Here is a 15,167-nt window from a genome sequence, read left to right on the forward strand (position 1 = left end):
GCTGTACTCTACCACACTGCATGGCTCTACCACACTTAGATAAAATATAAATCAGCAAAAGTATCGAAAATCTCTCTTACATTATCGCTAACATAAAAATGTAAAAGCTCTAAAAATATCATGGCGAACAGTTGAGAACTCGAGCAATTATCAGGATAAATGCAAATAGCACTCAAACAACAAGTCGTGTTCAATAAATAACTGAACTTTACTTAACTGCACAATAAAAACAATTGTGCTTTATTTTATTGCGACCTTTTATACGTTATTGCTTACGTGGGGTCCCGGAGCATGCATCGTTCCTTGCCTAGCAATTCTTGTTTCTCAAAGGAAAAACTCGGGAATTAAGTCAATTTCTTGCACGACATGCGTTTTCCTTACATTTTTATGTAATTTTCGCAAAAAATGGGACCCTTTTTGCACCCTTTTACCGAGTAAATAAGGAAGAAAATATTTTTAGACGCTGTTTAGTTAATATTGCCTTACTAAAGGGTAGGTGGAGGTAGTACTTGAATAACAAAGGTGGTTATTACCTTGCCTACAATAATACGGGAAGTTTTGAACCCTGCTTTCCTCTCGTACATTCATCAAAGATAGTCGCGGAAATGGTTCCACGTTTGTGGATTTTACTTCAAAGGATTTCACATGCATATATAGGATGTATGTACGTTCCACTTATTCTATGAGTGGCAGAGATAGCTATAGTAGTCCCCTCTCATTCGTCGGATAAGTAGTTCCATTGTAGACTATATATTTATGAAGATAACAGAAATATAGTCGAAGGAATTTGTTATACTAAAATGAGTTTAGTATACTTTCGATTTAATTTAGACAAGAAGGAAAAATATAAGTTTTTAAACTGACATGGTCACTAACACTATAATTAGAACTTGTGACGGGATATTTACCATGTTTATTGAATTTGGTGAGTTTCCGATATTTCGGCACTGTTGCAAGCGCCATGATCACGGATTAACTGGAGTAAATGCGGGTGGGTGTTCACGAGCAGACAAATCGGTCTACCCGCTTTCTCGTTCGTTTCTTGCTGACGTCACTAACACCACTACCATTGTCACTTGTATCTCGGTTTAGGATATAGGATTGCAAAGCACAAGAAGAAACCCACTAATAGACATCGGAGGTGCGAGGTTGAGAGGCAACCAGCATTTATGCCATATGTGAAGGGAGTGACAGATAAGGTTGCAAACATTCTCCACAAATACGCCATTAAGACTGTCTTCACTCCTTTCCGGAAAGTTTCCCAGATGCTGCGCTCGCCGAAGGATAGCTTCCCTCTAGAAAGACCTGGTGTCTATAAAGTGGACTGTAGTTGTGGCAAATCATATATCGGTCAGACTAAGCGTACTGTGGCTTGTAGAATTTCTGAGCATATCAGAGCGGTGAAAAACAACGACGCACAAAAATCCGCTATAGCTCAACACATCCTGGAGGCTGGATCAAACCACTGGATTGAGTTACATAACCCACAGGTTATCTCGACAGAACGCCACTATATACCTAGACTGGTAAGAGAAGCGATTGAGATAACCAAGTACAAAAACTTCAACCGGGAGGATGGGTTTCAACTGTCGAGGGCTTGGAATCCAGTGGTCCAACTGTGTAAAACCCGCAAAAGTGCCAAGAAAGAAAAAGTTCGCGAGCGGACACAGTGAGTTTTGTGTGTCGAGAGCTAAACCGAGATACAAGTGACAATGGTAGTGGTGTTAGTGACGTCAGCAAGAAACGAACGAGAAAGCGGGTAGACCGATTTGTCTGCTCGTGAACACCCACCCGCATTTACTCCAGTTAATCCGTGATCATGGCGCTTGCAACAGTGCCGAAATATCGGAAACTCACCAAATTCAATAAACATGGTAAATATCCCGTCACAAGTTCTAATTATAGTGTTAGTGACCATGTCAGTTTAAAAACTTATATCGCGAACCGGTACGGGCCGGATAGTGTTAAATTAATAAAACAACTAGAACGCGCGCGGAAAAAGTGTGGTTGTTTGGAGGAGTCCTTGAACTTTTTAGTTAAGTGCAGAGATGCGGACGTTATCCCTGTATGTGTGAGACTGAAACCTCGGCAGGACATCCACAACTCCGCTAGTATTCTACGGAACGCGAGTGTAAAGTTGCTACGGAAGGTTATCCGCAATACCAGATACCAAATGGATGAGAACAGTCGTGAGTTGTATTATTTGCATCTTAAATGTAGTGCGTTGTTGACATCTGGTGACTTCGATATTTGTGATCGTATTACCTACTTGCAAGCCAAACGCTCTCAAGAAATGAGTGCAGCGGTTAAACAACAAAAGTATGAGTCACTGATTCGAACACAAAAACCGGTAAGTGACAACGATAAAAACTCACTAGAAACTCGAACGGTTGTTAATTTGTCCGATAAGGTATTGTCACAAGGTGCACTTGGAGTACTAGAGAGAGGGTTGAATTTCGCTCCTACTCCAAACCACATCCCTTATGAAGAAGTGATAGGAAGTGTGGAGGAAGTAATAAGACGGAATCAGATACCGGCGAGTGATGCCGATGTGTTGAGACAGGACACAGCCGTTGCTTTACGTCACGCCAAACTTCCAACGCCAAACATCACAACTGAAGAAAAGGCCGCACTACGTAATCTCCGCCAAGATGAGGACGTGTTAGTACTTAAAGCGGACAAAGGGAATGCTACAGTGGTTATGAACGTCACGGAGTATGATAAAAAGATTCGCCACTTATTAAGTGATGTAAACACCTACAAGAGAGTGAACTACAACCCGACAGCGCGGACGAATCGCAGTACACACAAAATCCTAAAAGAATGTCAACATATACTTACAGATGACACATTTAAGTACTTGCTCCGTCCAAGAAATGTACAACCTCCCAAAATATATGGTCTGCCGAAGGTGCACAAGCCGAATGTTCCACTGAGACCCATAGTCAGCCAGATAGATTCGCCTACTTACCACCTGGCGAAGCATGTGGCTAGTATACTGCAACCATTGGTTGGACGTTCGACATCATATGTGAAGGACTCGAGGCATTTTATTGACATACTGCAGTCCATCAAACTTCGACCTAACGATCTATTGGTTAGTTTTGATGTTGAGTCGTTGTTCACAAATGTTCCGGTGGCAGACTGCATGGAAGTGGTGAAGTTGAGATTGCAAGAGAACAACATCCCTCTCGAGTATGTTAAGCTGCTTCATCATTGCTTGTGTACCAGTTACTTTGTATACCAGGGTCAGTACTACCTACAGATTGATGGTGTGGCAATGGGCAGTCCAGTGGCTCCGGTGGTGGCCAACATTTGGATGGAACATTTTGAACAGTTGGCTATCTCCACTGCCACCACATCTATAAAGCTGTGGAAGAGGTATGTCGATGACGTTTTCTGTATCATAGAGGGGAGCGAACAAGAGGTGAAAGTATGCTTGGCACATCTAAACAACATGCACGCGAAGATTAACTTCACTTACGAGTTGGAAAATGAGAGGACATTGCCATTTCTGGACGTGAAGATTTTAGTTCGTGCTGACGGCTCTCTAGGACACTCGGTTTACAGGAAATCGACTCACACTGACCGATATTTACAAGCTGATTCTCACCACCATCCCAGACAACTAAACTCTGTAGTCACCTCACTCACCAACCGCGCATATGATTTATGCGACGAGGAACATCTACAGGAGGAGCTGACACATGTGATGAAGGTGCTGCAGAGTAACGGATATAGGATTGCAAAGCACAAGAAGAAACCCACTAATAGACATCGGAGGTGCGAGGTTGAGAGGCAACCAGCATTTATGCCATATGTGAAGGGAGTGACAGATAAGGTTGCAAACATTCTCCACAAATACGCCATTAAGACTGTCTTCACTCCTTTCCGGAAAGTTTCCCAGATGCTGCGCTCGCCGAAGGATAGCTTCCCTCTAGAAAGACCTGGTGTCTATAAAGTGGACTGTAGTTGTGGCAAATCATATATCGGTCAGACTAAGCGTACTGTGGCTTGTAGAATTTCTGAGCATATCAGAGCGGTGAAAAACAACGACGCACAAAAATCCGCTATAGCTCAACACATCCTGGAGGCTGGATCAAACCACTGGATTGAGTTACATAACCCACAGGTTATCTCGACAGAACGCCACTATATACCTAGACTGGTAAGAGAAGCGATTGAGATAACCAAGTACAAAAACTTCAACCGGGAGGATGGGTTTCAACTGTCGAGGGCTTGGAATCCAGTGGTCCAACTGTGTAAAACCCGCAAAAGTGCCAAGAAAGAAAAAAGTTCGCGAGCGGACACAGTGAGTTTTGTGTGTCGAGAGCTAAACCGAGATACAAGTGACAATGGTAGTGGTGTTAGTGACGTCAGCAAGAAACGAACGAGAAAGCGGGTAGACCGATTTGTCTGCTCGTGAACACCCACCCGCATTTACTCCAGTTAATCCGTGATCATGGCGCTTGCAACAGTGCCGAAATATCGGAAACTCACCAAATTCAATAAACATGGTAAATATCCCGTCACAAGTTCTAATTATAGTGAAGAAGGAAAAATTACGGAAATTACTTCCGAAAATACCATAACATTTAAAGTGTTTATTGTTAATCTTAAGAATGGATGAGTTAAGGGTTTCAAAGGACCCTGCCCGGGGCTACGGAAATACCCGGATGTTATGGACCTATGACGAAGATTTGAAGAGCTCTGGGATGCGTTTTCACATCAAATTATTATACTACAACAAATTGTAACTGAATCTCATCTTGAATGAAATGTTAAGATAAAAGAATGACCTATTTTTTGTCCACGTGGATTGCCTCCAGAGAATTAAATATGAAACGAACAATTTCATTTCATTTCTATATTTTAGTAGTATCTTTATCATTTGGAACATCTATTAATGTAATAACATTTATTGAGCTATTATGTTACAGGTGACCGGACTAGACAGGTCTGAATGGGGCAGAAACTACTTGTTGTAGAAAAATATTGGTGTGGGAGAGCCTTAGTGTCAGTTCATATCTGACGTAAAATACGTCGAGCGTATCATCGGTTGCACTAACGTATCATCGGTCGAGTGTGAACGGTCAAGTGTTTTTCTATACATTTGTTTGTTCTGGCGTTACGCGACCGATAATACGCGACGCATCCGTCAGATATGAACCGAGCCTTGAAGAGTATTAAGATAATAAGAACAAAAGATTTTCCAAAACTACTACTGGAACAGAACATTATAGATTTGTATAGCGGCTAAATAATGCCCAAAGTCAAAAGTCTTAAGAAATTGTCCACGAAACTTACAAAACTTATAATAAACGACTTGATTGTCGTATTGTAAGAACAAAAAGCAAAACACTGACTGCCTCGTTGGTCGAGTGGTCGCAAGTGCGACTGCCGGACAAGGAGTCTCGGGTTCGAGTCCCGGGTCGGGCAAAGTATTACTGGGCTTTTGGGCCAATTTCTCAGTAGTAGCACGGAATCTGGAATTGTGCCTAGTATATGACAATAGGCTCACCCCCTATTACATGGGACTTATAACGCAAATGGTGCAAAGTGGGTGTACATTACGTGCCGCAATGTGCACCTCTGCCTACCCCTTCATGGATTAAAGGCGTGACATTAAAAAAAAAAGCCAAACAAAAATTCATTGAACCGCCAAAAATCTCGAAAGGATCGAAAATTCGAAACTAGAATAAATTGTGTAAACAGCCAGCAATAAAATGTGAGAGTAAACGTAAACGGACTTGGAATGGCACATTGTAACTCGAATGTGCCAACTTTGTTGTTGACGTTTAATAAACTGACAAAATGTTTGTGACTTTTCAAGTGTTGTATGTAAAATGGCCACTCTGTTGTTTATTTACTTGTTTTCTGAGTAATGGTTAAGACTTAGGGCGTTATATTGTGAGTTCTAGTAAACTAGGTCACTTTGCTATTAGCTACATAGAATTTGTTTATTCTGCTGTTAACGTGACATTGTCTTTTTAGAAGGGAGAAGCCATCCAATGATTTCTCCCACCTGGGTGAGACGAGAGGCAGAGTCAGACTCTTACGGACCAAAAATCAACCCGTTCCTACTCCTGCTTTTCGCCGCAGCCTCGTTAAACCCGCTAGGTAGTTCGCAGCTCCGGATCAGAAAAAATATATTGGCTGAATATTCTTTTTGTGACATCAAAAGCACACAGAATCAAAGTTTTTGGACTTGGACAATATCTGAAGTATATATATTTCTTACTTATTAATTTTGTTTTATTATAAACTTGTTTTGTCTTGCTTTTCTCATTGTTCTGTCTTACGATTGAAGCAGTTTTCATTTGTACATCTCTAAATCAAAATAAACGAATCGAGTTATCCAATTCTGCCTCTAACAACAACACAATAAGGTCGTCAATCCAAAAATAGACGAAAACCAAATTTCAAACACCGACCCCTTTGCTGGTAAACGGATTAGTTTCACAATGAAATGAATAAAGTTTATTTTCAACGAACAATATCTCATACAATGTAGAAACTCCAATAGTGAACAAAATCAATTTAATTTTAGTAGAATTGTTTCCTGTTCCGAACATTTCTAAGGTCAAACGGGACTGATTAACATAGAAATTACAAGATAAAACGAAGTTCCTTATGTAAATGTTTTATTTCGATGCTAATTTCACAAAGGAGAAAAAAGTTTTGAAACTCTTTAAAATTCCTGTGGTATTTAGTAACCTTTTTTTCTTAGTATCTAAGACGCTAAGACTATAATCTCGAGAGGGTGTGGGTGGCAAGACTTTTTTAAGGAACAATTTGTGTACCTCCTAGAAGAGCTTTTGGTTACAAATATGACTTCCGCAACCATAAAAAATATTTATTTATATAGTGTCACCAACATAAATACAGTAATATTGCACAATGAAAATAACAGTAATATATAAAATACCTTAGGCTAATCTGTATTATATAACCACAGCATGCGTATAATTTTAAGTTTACAATAATACTAAAAGCCAAATAATGGTTGATTTGATTTATCCATACATCATGAAAAGGTATAGCTCTGCACTCCTGCACCTGCTGCATTTAACTTTTACTAAAGCTAAATCTTGATGCACTGGTTTCAATATAAAACGTTGTTTTTCCAGATTCCCTTTTTAATGTGGTGTAGAAGTGTGGACCGTTGGTTAATATGCGGTGGCGAGCAAGTAGCTTGTGAGGAACGTGCGGTCTAAATGTGCGGTTTTTGACCAACTCCGAGGAATTCTATCAATGGTTAGGAAAGTAATGGGATGGGATGGGTTTGTTTTCTTTACTTCCAGTGATACTTGGGTATAAAAAGAGTAACAATAACGCTCGTCTGTTCATTGGAAGGTTTTACTGCTAAGTATACAGTTTAATTAATAAATACCAAGTCAGTCAAACATTTTAGTCTTGTCCAATGCTTCGGCAAACTTTAATTTTCAAACATCTAATAATATTATTAAATCCAAAACCATTCTTTATTTTTATGTTTAGTTGCCTAGATAAACAATTTCATTTCACTTTTTAACAACGAATGTCCCTAAAATGACCACCAACTAAAATATTTTAACATTTGAACACCAATCCTTGTACTGGGACCAAATATTTGCGCCCCTGCAGTACACCGTTGCTTAGCAACTCATCATTAGACCTAACACAATTATTGCGGTTTACATCCCTAGCACTTTGAAGACACGTGTCTTTGAAGGTGTGAGCTTTACTGGCTAATGGCTGGGTGTTCCACACACCACAATTAAGACAAAACTTGGTAATCAGTTTGTAATTGTTGTACCAACACAAATAAATTGTTTTGGTTTACTTGTGTTTAAGTTTTTAGATATTATATTAATAAAGGACAGTCTATGGTATCTATTTAATAAAGAAACTATTGAATACTTATTGATGGCTGCTTTGCTATGAGAGATAGCAGTACCATCGTACTTTTTGCGTTACTATTCGGTGATTAGGTAATTTTGCAACTGGTAACCTAACTCATACGACGAAATAGTTTAGCCATTGTTTTACGTCAGTTTTCAGTAAGGCCGTGGTATCACTCCAGTCGAGCCGGTCCATTCGTGCCAAAGCATGGATCTCCCACACTCAATATGTGACTTATCTTACAGAAGAAGTAGTCAAATTGTAGAACCAGCCAGATTCCATGTCACAATGTTAGTTACCGCACAAAAAGGCTTTGCTGATTTTTACCAAATTTTATATGCGTATTCAGTAGGTCTGAGAATCGGCTACTATCTGTTTTTCATACCCCTAAGTGATAAGGGTTGTTGTCTAGACCTAGAAATAATTTATAAGGCAAAACAACGTCTGTTCAGCTAGTTACGACATAAAAGCGACGGATACGACAAAGAACCGTCAATTACTTTCACTTTAATGACCAAAATGACTGATGAAACAACTCTAGAGTATTTCATCACCGCTACCAACCCTCTAATTGACGAACATGACGATATGATATCATTTACAACCGCAATTTACCAAATCAAGGGTTCCAAACTCAATAAGCGACTCATCACACCCTCATTAATCGATTACCACTAATCGATTTGCGTAAACCAAAGGTCGCAATCGATAAATAATTAATCGATTCTGTTAAAGCAGAGGTATCTAATCGGACGTGCGCGTCGGAAATGTTCTCGATTACGAATTAATTGTATCCCGAGCGAGCGAGTGTGAATTTGCGAAGTGAAATTTATAGTCGGTTAATATAATGGGCTAGTTAGTTTGGCGTTTAGTTCTATAGCAGGTTTTTTGGCAATTAGCTTTTTTAAAATGACGGATTAATCTCTTCAAATCTAAGGTACTTTTAAAATGACTGCAGTTTTTTTTTATAATTTATCATCAAAAATGTCGATTTGGATAGGTATTGAAGTTTTGATAACTATAAATAATACGAGAAATAGGATCTTACATTACATTACTATCTAAAATGTTTAACATTTTGTGGTAGGAACTAATGAATACGAAAGTATAACATTTTTACTGTAGTGCCACACAATGACATCTACATCTAAACGTGAACTATTTGTAGAGCGCACATCAGTCACTGCAGCAACACGCATCAATAAGTTTTCTCTGTAACCGGTAGATGGCGTTATGTTAACTTTAGTTGAAAATTTGAAACTACCAAAATCAATAACACCGCGTTTATGGCGTCGACTTTGAATCCAGTTTAGTATGATTGCCATCCAACCACACTAAACCTCATGAATCATATTTGATAATAACTATAATATGAATTTCTTTTTTTTATCAGCAGCAGATAACTTTGTATGGACAGTAAATGGAATACCTAATAGGTAAATTTTGTGTGCTTAGTCAACGTGACTTGCTTACCTAGGTCTCATGAATCACTATCTATTAATTTATAAAAAAAATATATTATGTTAAACCATTGTTTCTTTTGTAATATCAGTGGGTGGTAGTTTTGTAACCTAGTTTTTTTCTAAGAATGAAGATCATAAAAAATTACTCCGGAAATTTCTCTGTGTAACCCAGGGCACACATAAGGGAGAATAAAGACTCTAACTGACTAAATAGGTACTGCCCAGTTACAACTTCTGCCAGAGTTGTGGAGTTATGGCTGGTCACACCCGTGACCCCTGTAGGCATTGACCCTAGTGGGCCCTATCTGTGATGGTCTGCCGGCTCTTTGAGACGGGTGAAACGTGACGCGCCGAGTGGGTCGGTAGCGGTACTTACATTATAGTATTTAGTGATTTCTAAAAAAACTAATTCGAAATTCTCACATACTAAGTATCACAGAGAAAGTGTGTTTGGTATATAGCATTAGGCTTGCTGGAATGTAATTAGAGATGTGCGAATTTATGAGTCATAATAAATTACTTAATTTCTTTAACGATATTGCTCACCCAAGTATTTTAATTTGAATTCCTTTCCCTTGGTATTAAAAAAACATTTTTGCTTTATTATCATGTCAGTATGTTAATTTGGAATGAGGATTATTCTAGCTAGATCTAGTAATCCTTCTCCCCCATAAAATTTAGGCTAGATTATATCATGGAAAAGTGGCTCACATCAATCCCTCAATCAACCCTCCTCCTCTAGGCATTTGAACATTAGGGATAATAATTGAAACAACATAATTATAAAAATCACAGTCGTTTATTTAATAATAAATACTGGTAATTAGGATAGACATAGAGATTTACGAAAAAATCTTTAGCGTAATGAAAAGTACTTTAAAATACTAATTAAATACCTAAGAATGTTGAGTACATACAAGTAGATATCGCCTACGCGTGATGTTTAAAATGAATCGTAAACTAACGTATGAAAAATCACTAATTAAGGAACTTAAAATTTAAGTCATGGGCCCGATTTCCTATAAAACCTTAACGCCTATCCCCTATGGGTACGTATAAACAATCTATATTTTATCTGCGTACTAAAAAGCTAAAGTATTTCGAAAACTATTTTATTATTATTACTACGAACTTGCTATCAGAATCCGTGATGATCAAAGTTTTTGGAATAGAATCGGACTTAAGACCGTTGAGCTATATGGGGCATACCCCATTAAGTACGTTCCTAATATTAAAGCATAGCTAGCTGTGACAACACGTTTATATTAAAAACAAACTCCCATAATTCTACGAGCCTGAACACCTCATCATCAATCACACGAAGCTCCGACAAACTTCAACGTAATAATTTATCCGTAGGAATGATTCATAATATCCTCTTGGTACAATCACGCCAACTCAACCACGCAATCATTCTTAAACTTAACTCCGATTCCATCAAAATCGACAAATTGAAAGAATAAATCACCGCCAACGAAGCTGATCGTTTTGTGCATGCGTCTACTGCATCATCTTCAATTTGAACCTTAAGACTAAGTAAGAGATTACCCTAATGAAGACGAAGAGTGCGCTCAGTGCGCCGACATCGATCCAGAAATTCGCCTTATCCATAGTCATTTCCTTTAAGAACAAGTTAGGGTTTCTGAAATGACAGTAAGCTTCGGAACAATGTAACTTTTCTCTTCCAAAGCCGTAGACTGACAGCATGGCTCCTTCGAATCCGTATCGAACGTAGCTGAGGTAAGTAAGCCATTGTAGGTAGTTGGGAATTGCGTTGAAGTTAACAAAGAAGCCTGAGAAGAGTACTACAGGGATGGTAGTGACTGGTCCCAGGTAGACCCCGGTCTCTATCTTCATAGCGGCCCCGATGAGCAAGCCGAGGGATTGCGCCACCAGGGCCGTCAGGATGTTAATGGTCGTGAACATGAGCACCCGATCTGTCTGCATCGGCTGGCCGGTCATGAAGTACACTATCATTACGTAGACGCCACTGAAGACTATCTGGAAAGATAAAATAAATCTATTGAGTATGCTATTGGTGAATCTTAAATATTGTAATTTTTACCCAACCCGATCATCGATTTTCTTACAGAGTAGATTTATAGATTTTTCATTACAACCAACAGTGTCTGCTAATACATTTGATGTTAAAACGTCAGTTACAATCTTAAATGTTAGTACGTAAATAATAGTCTAAAGATTTTTCAGAGATTATGATAAAACCAGACAGGATTTGTTCCATTATCATGAAGAGATAGCATTTGAAACAGGTGTTACTTTGTAAGCGACCGATGATTTGTTTTATCAACAAAGAATGACAATAATACTTTTGTGTCCGTTTTATTATTGAGCGTTCAATGTAACATGTTTGACTTTGGCCGGCGTCAATATTTATTACAAGTCCAATTGTATCGTCGTGACGAGGAACCGACAGCTGCGGTGCCTTTATAACCAATTGAGGCCATGTCAGTCAGTATTGTGGAGATAAAATGGTATATTATTGGGTAATTAGTGTTATTGGGACATTCATTTGTTGGTATGGTTTGAAATTTTGTGTTACCAAACTTAATTCTCACAACCATGAAATTTGGTTTAAATTACATCGATAGAAAATACAAACACTCACTAGACGTTGTAACATAATTTATTCAAAAATAATTTTAAGGTGCTCTTTACTAAGGACTTGTTTGACAATGTCTGGGTAGCCACCATGTATCAGATAACTTTGAAATAAGAACATAATCTGTATGCACTATCTGTAATATGATTTTATGGGGCATGTATGTATATGAAGGTGGTGAAACAGACGCAAAATTTTCATTATTATTCGGATAATTCAAATTCTAGACCACACATTACTGACAATTTTAAAATTGAATAAACCAATGAACACTTCTAGAGGTTGATTATAAAATCATAGTTAACCTATCAACAGCATAAGTTACTGCCGTTTCTCAACAGATCGTAATATTAAGTTAGTGCAGTTCCAACTTTCACCGGCGACCTATGATATAAGATCTATGTGATAAGTGGGACAGCTTAGGTAACAGGCGTTATTTCGTCATGACGGTTAAGATTAAACCAATAGAAGTTTGAGTTAAACATCAGTATATGTTTAGAAACATTACCTTTACTTCTAAAATATTGGATGTCTACTTTTTAAATTAATCTGATAATGAGATAGTACTGTTATGGAGTTTTCTTTAAGACAATCATTTCTTAATCGAGCACTTTTTCCTAGCACTTGTCTCAATTCCGTGTTATATAGTATCATCACTAACGTCACTTTCTGGGTGATTAAATTATCCTTCACTTATAACCAGACAGTCAAGATTATTTTATAAAAAAAATCAAGTTACCTGGAACGGTAGATCCGCCATAGTTTTAGCGAAGTAGAAGGCTTTCAACGAGTACCAGTAGTTCAAATGCTCTCTCACAAACACGCTCATCTCAGTAGGGACTGTAACAAAGAATATTTCATGATCAACACAACATGAAAGACAAGAAGAATTGGTCATATTTATTAAGGTGTTCCCCTAGGCACTACATTAGGACCATCTTGGAACATGCAGAACCTATCAATTAATTACACAATTACAAAGAATACTTACATGTAAGAATAGTAGGCATCATAGCAGTAAACATAGTGAACATCACAGTAAAGAATATACAGCCAGCATTGCTCATCACCTTCGCGGCATCTCTTCCAATATCATAATACAAGAACCCAATTAACAGTCCAACCACTGTATGGGAACATAGCCTTAAGTGCGTCAACATCTGATCTCGCAAAATGCTTCTAAAAGTACGTTTCAATAAGATCCAAAATTGCTTCCATCCTGATGTCGGGAAGCCGGTCTTGATTGGTTTCTTTGTGAAGCTTTCGCTGGAGTCCAGGAGTGAGGTGGTGCATGTAACTGGTGCAAGGTTCGTAGAGTTGGGTAAAGCGTTCTGCTTCTCAGGATTTAGAACTGGTTCGGACATGTCTATCACAGTACAGGTTGGTTTATCTGGAAAAGACGTAGAAGAATATTCATTACTATTATAACCAAAGCAAAATTAGGTCTAGCCAGTTAATGATTTGTTTAGAAGTTTTTGCTTAATTCTGTCCAGGAATGTATTTGGCAGACACTAAAACTAGGTTATGCATTTCATTTTCAATGTTACTCTATTCTAAAATTAGTATGTTTTCTCAAACTATCTGCAACAAAATATAGAGTTTGTACATCAAATCCTTACTGTACATCTTCTGATCAATCCACAGATATATCACTAACTACTATAATATAAAGTTCCTATAAAATAGCACTAACTAGATCCAAACATACAAACAAAAATAATCTCTCTAGTGTTGCAATAAAAACCATTTTATCATGCTCACCTATCACAATAGCGAGTGCTTGCTGCTCCGCTTTTTGGGCATTGTTCTTGCTAGTTTGGTTGTTGTAGTTCATGTTCTGCGGCACGGAGGAGGACGATGATGATGAGGAGGACTGTCCTCTGCCGCAGTTGCCTTTGTTCACTGCCATCACCAGCTTGTGCACCCAGTCACCGTGTTCTCCTGTTGCTACTTCCATCACTGTAATGATAAGGTGTGTAGTTAGTATCGTATATAGACTTTATTTTTTCTTTTTTGTTTAATGGTTGCTTTAGATTTTAAGGGCTTCAAGTTTACCTATTTCAAATGAAGTTAAGAATCTAAATCATTTTTAATTTTCTAATAGATGAGTTTTAGAGTATCGGTAGATTTATTTTTTAATGTCTTTTTTAATGATGCAAATGTGTTTGTGTGTGCTATAAATAGCATAGATAATATGCAGTATTGTTACCAGTGACGCTGATTCAAAAGTAAAGACACAGTACACACAATAAAGAAAATGGATGGTTTGTTTTGTCTATAGTAGTAACAGTTGACGCAACTAGGTTATTTGAGTTAATAGAAGTTTTTATGACGTCATTATTCCCTATTTCGATATCATTATAAAAGAAAGTAGTACTGGATACATTATGAGTGTAACTATAATAATTGCTCTAATACTAGCAAATAAAGATCATATCATTTCATAGCTTCAGTAGTTATAAGACTCTTCTTCCGTCTATTGACTTTTTTTCCTGGCCTTTTCCCAACTAGGTTGGAGATGGTTCTCAGATGCCTTCCTAGCTAGATTGCATCGAATATCTCAGCTTTACATAGAACGATTGCCATCTGCTCTCCACTTTTGAGTGGAGGTAACATCAAATCGAGAGTAGGTTTACCGTAAGGGTCAGACTCTTACTGACTAAAAACCTCCCCATTCCTTCTTTTGCTTTGAGCCGGAGCCCCAGTAACCTGTTACGTTATCTGCAGCTCTAGGTCGACTATTAGGTCTATTGTCAGATGTTTTACCTTCTGACTAGTTGTAGGGGCTATTTATTATTACTATACATAATAATATAGTCCAGTCATTTGGTAGTTTTACAGGTAACCCCCTTATAATATAATATAAAATACTGTCTGCTTTTACTAAGCAAATACTCAATATCATGGATAATGGATGGAATCCATTTAATTACCCGCACGGTATATGTCAGTATTGTCTTGTCGTCAGTCGGTCTGTAGTGCGATAAAAATAAACTTTAACAAATTCAACCTTCGTGGATTACATCACTGCGAGGTCGTCCCATGGCATGGTGTGTAATAAATGGGTAATGTTAGCTTTTCTTATATATTTTTCCATGTCTGTCTGTTGGTCACAAAGTGGGAAGTGTGAATTTAGCTAAGTACCTAACTACTTCACTCAGCTTATTGTTTTTACCGGTTATAATATTAAATCAGTTGTT

The 15,167-nt window shown here is 38.0% G+C and overlaps 2 protein-coding genes across 3 annotated transcripts in view; one reads left to right on the top strand and one right to left on the bottom strand.

Moving 5' to 3' along the window:
* Positions 1-605: 605 nt before the first annotated feature.
* LOC126912642 (uncharacterized) lies at positions 606-7,217 on the top strand. The gene is made up of 4 exons (XM_050705694.1): positions 606-615; positions 1,093-1,350; positions 2,037-4,042; positions 7,131-7,217. The coding sequence occupies exons 1-4, from the start codon at positions 606-608 to the stop codon at positions 7,215-7,217; spliced, it is 2,361 nt and encodes a 786-aa protein (XP_050561651.1).
* Positions 7,218-10,127: 2,910 nt separating this feature from the next.
* LOC118265167 (ATP-binding cassette subfamily G member 4) overlaps positions 10,128-15,167 on the bottom strand; it is a 46,058-nt gene continuing 41,018 nt past the window's right edge. For both annotated transcript variants that reach the window (XM_050705714.1, XM_050705713.1), the window contains exons 5-8: positions 13,729-13,926; positions 12,959-13,357; positions 12,707-12,807; positions 10,128-11,348 (exon numbers count right to left, since the gene is read on the bottom strand). In XM_050705714.1, the coding sequence (XP_050561671.1) occupies positions 10,848-11,348; positions 12,707-12,807; positions 12,959-13,357; positions 13,729-13,926 (1,199 nt within the window). In that variant the 3' untranslated portion in view covers positions 10,128-10,847. The remainder of the gene's footprint in view (positions 11,349-12,706; positions 12,808-12,958; positions 13,358-13,728; positions 13,927-15,167) is intronic.

The sequence above is a fragment of the Spodoptera frugiperda genome, chromosome 28 (assembly GCF_023101765.2).
Source record: "Spodoptera frugiperda isolate SF20-4 chromosome 28, AGI-APGP_CSIRO_Sfru_2.0, whole genome shotgun sequence".
In the NCBI taxonomy this organism is placed as follows: domain Eukaryota; kingdom Metazoa; phylum Arthropoda; class Insecta; order Lepidoptera; family Noctuidae; genus Spodoptera; species Spodoptera frugiperda.

Coding starts and splice junctions, on each gene's coding strand:
- LOC126912642 (XM_050705694.1), top strand. Junction 1,351..2,036: donor TTGTGGCAAATCATATATCG/GTCAGACTAAGC, acceptor TGAACTTTTTAG/TTAAGTGCAGAGATGCGGAC. Junction 4,043..7,130: donor TTTCTGAGCATATCAGAGCG/GTGAAAAACAAC, acceptor TTGTTTTTCCAG/ATTCCCTTTTTAATGTGGTG.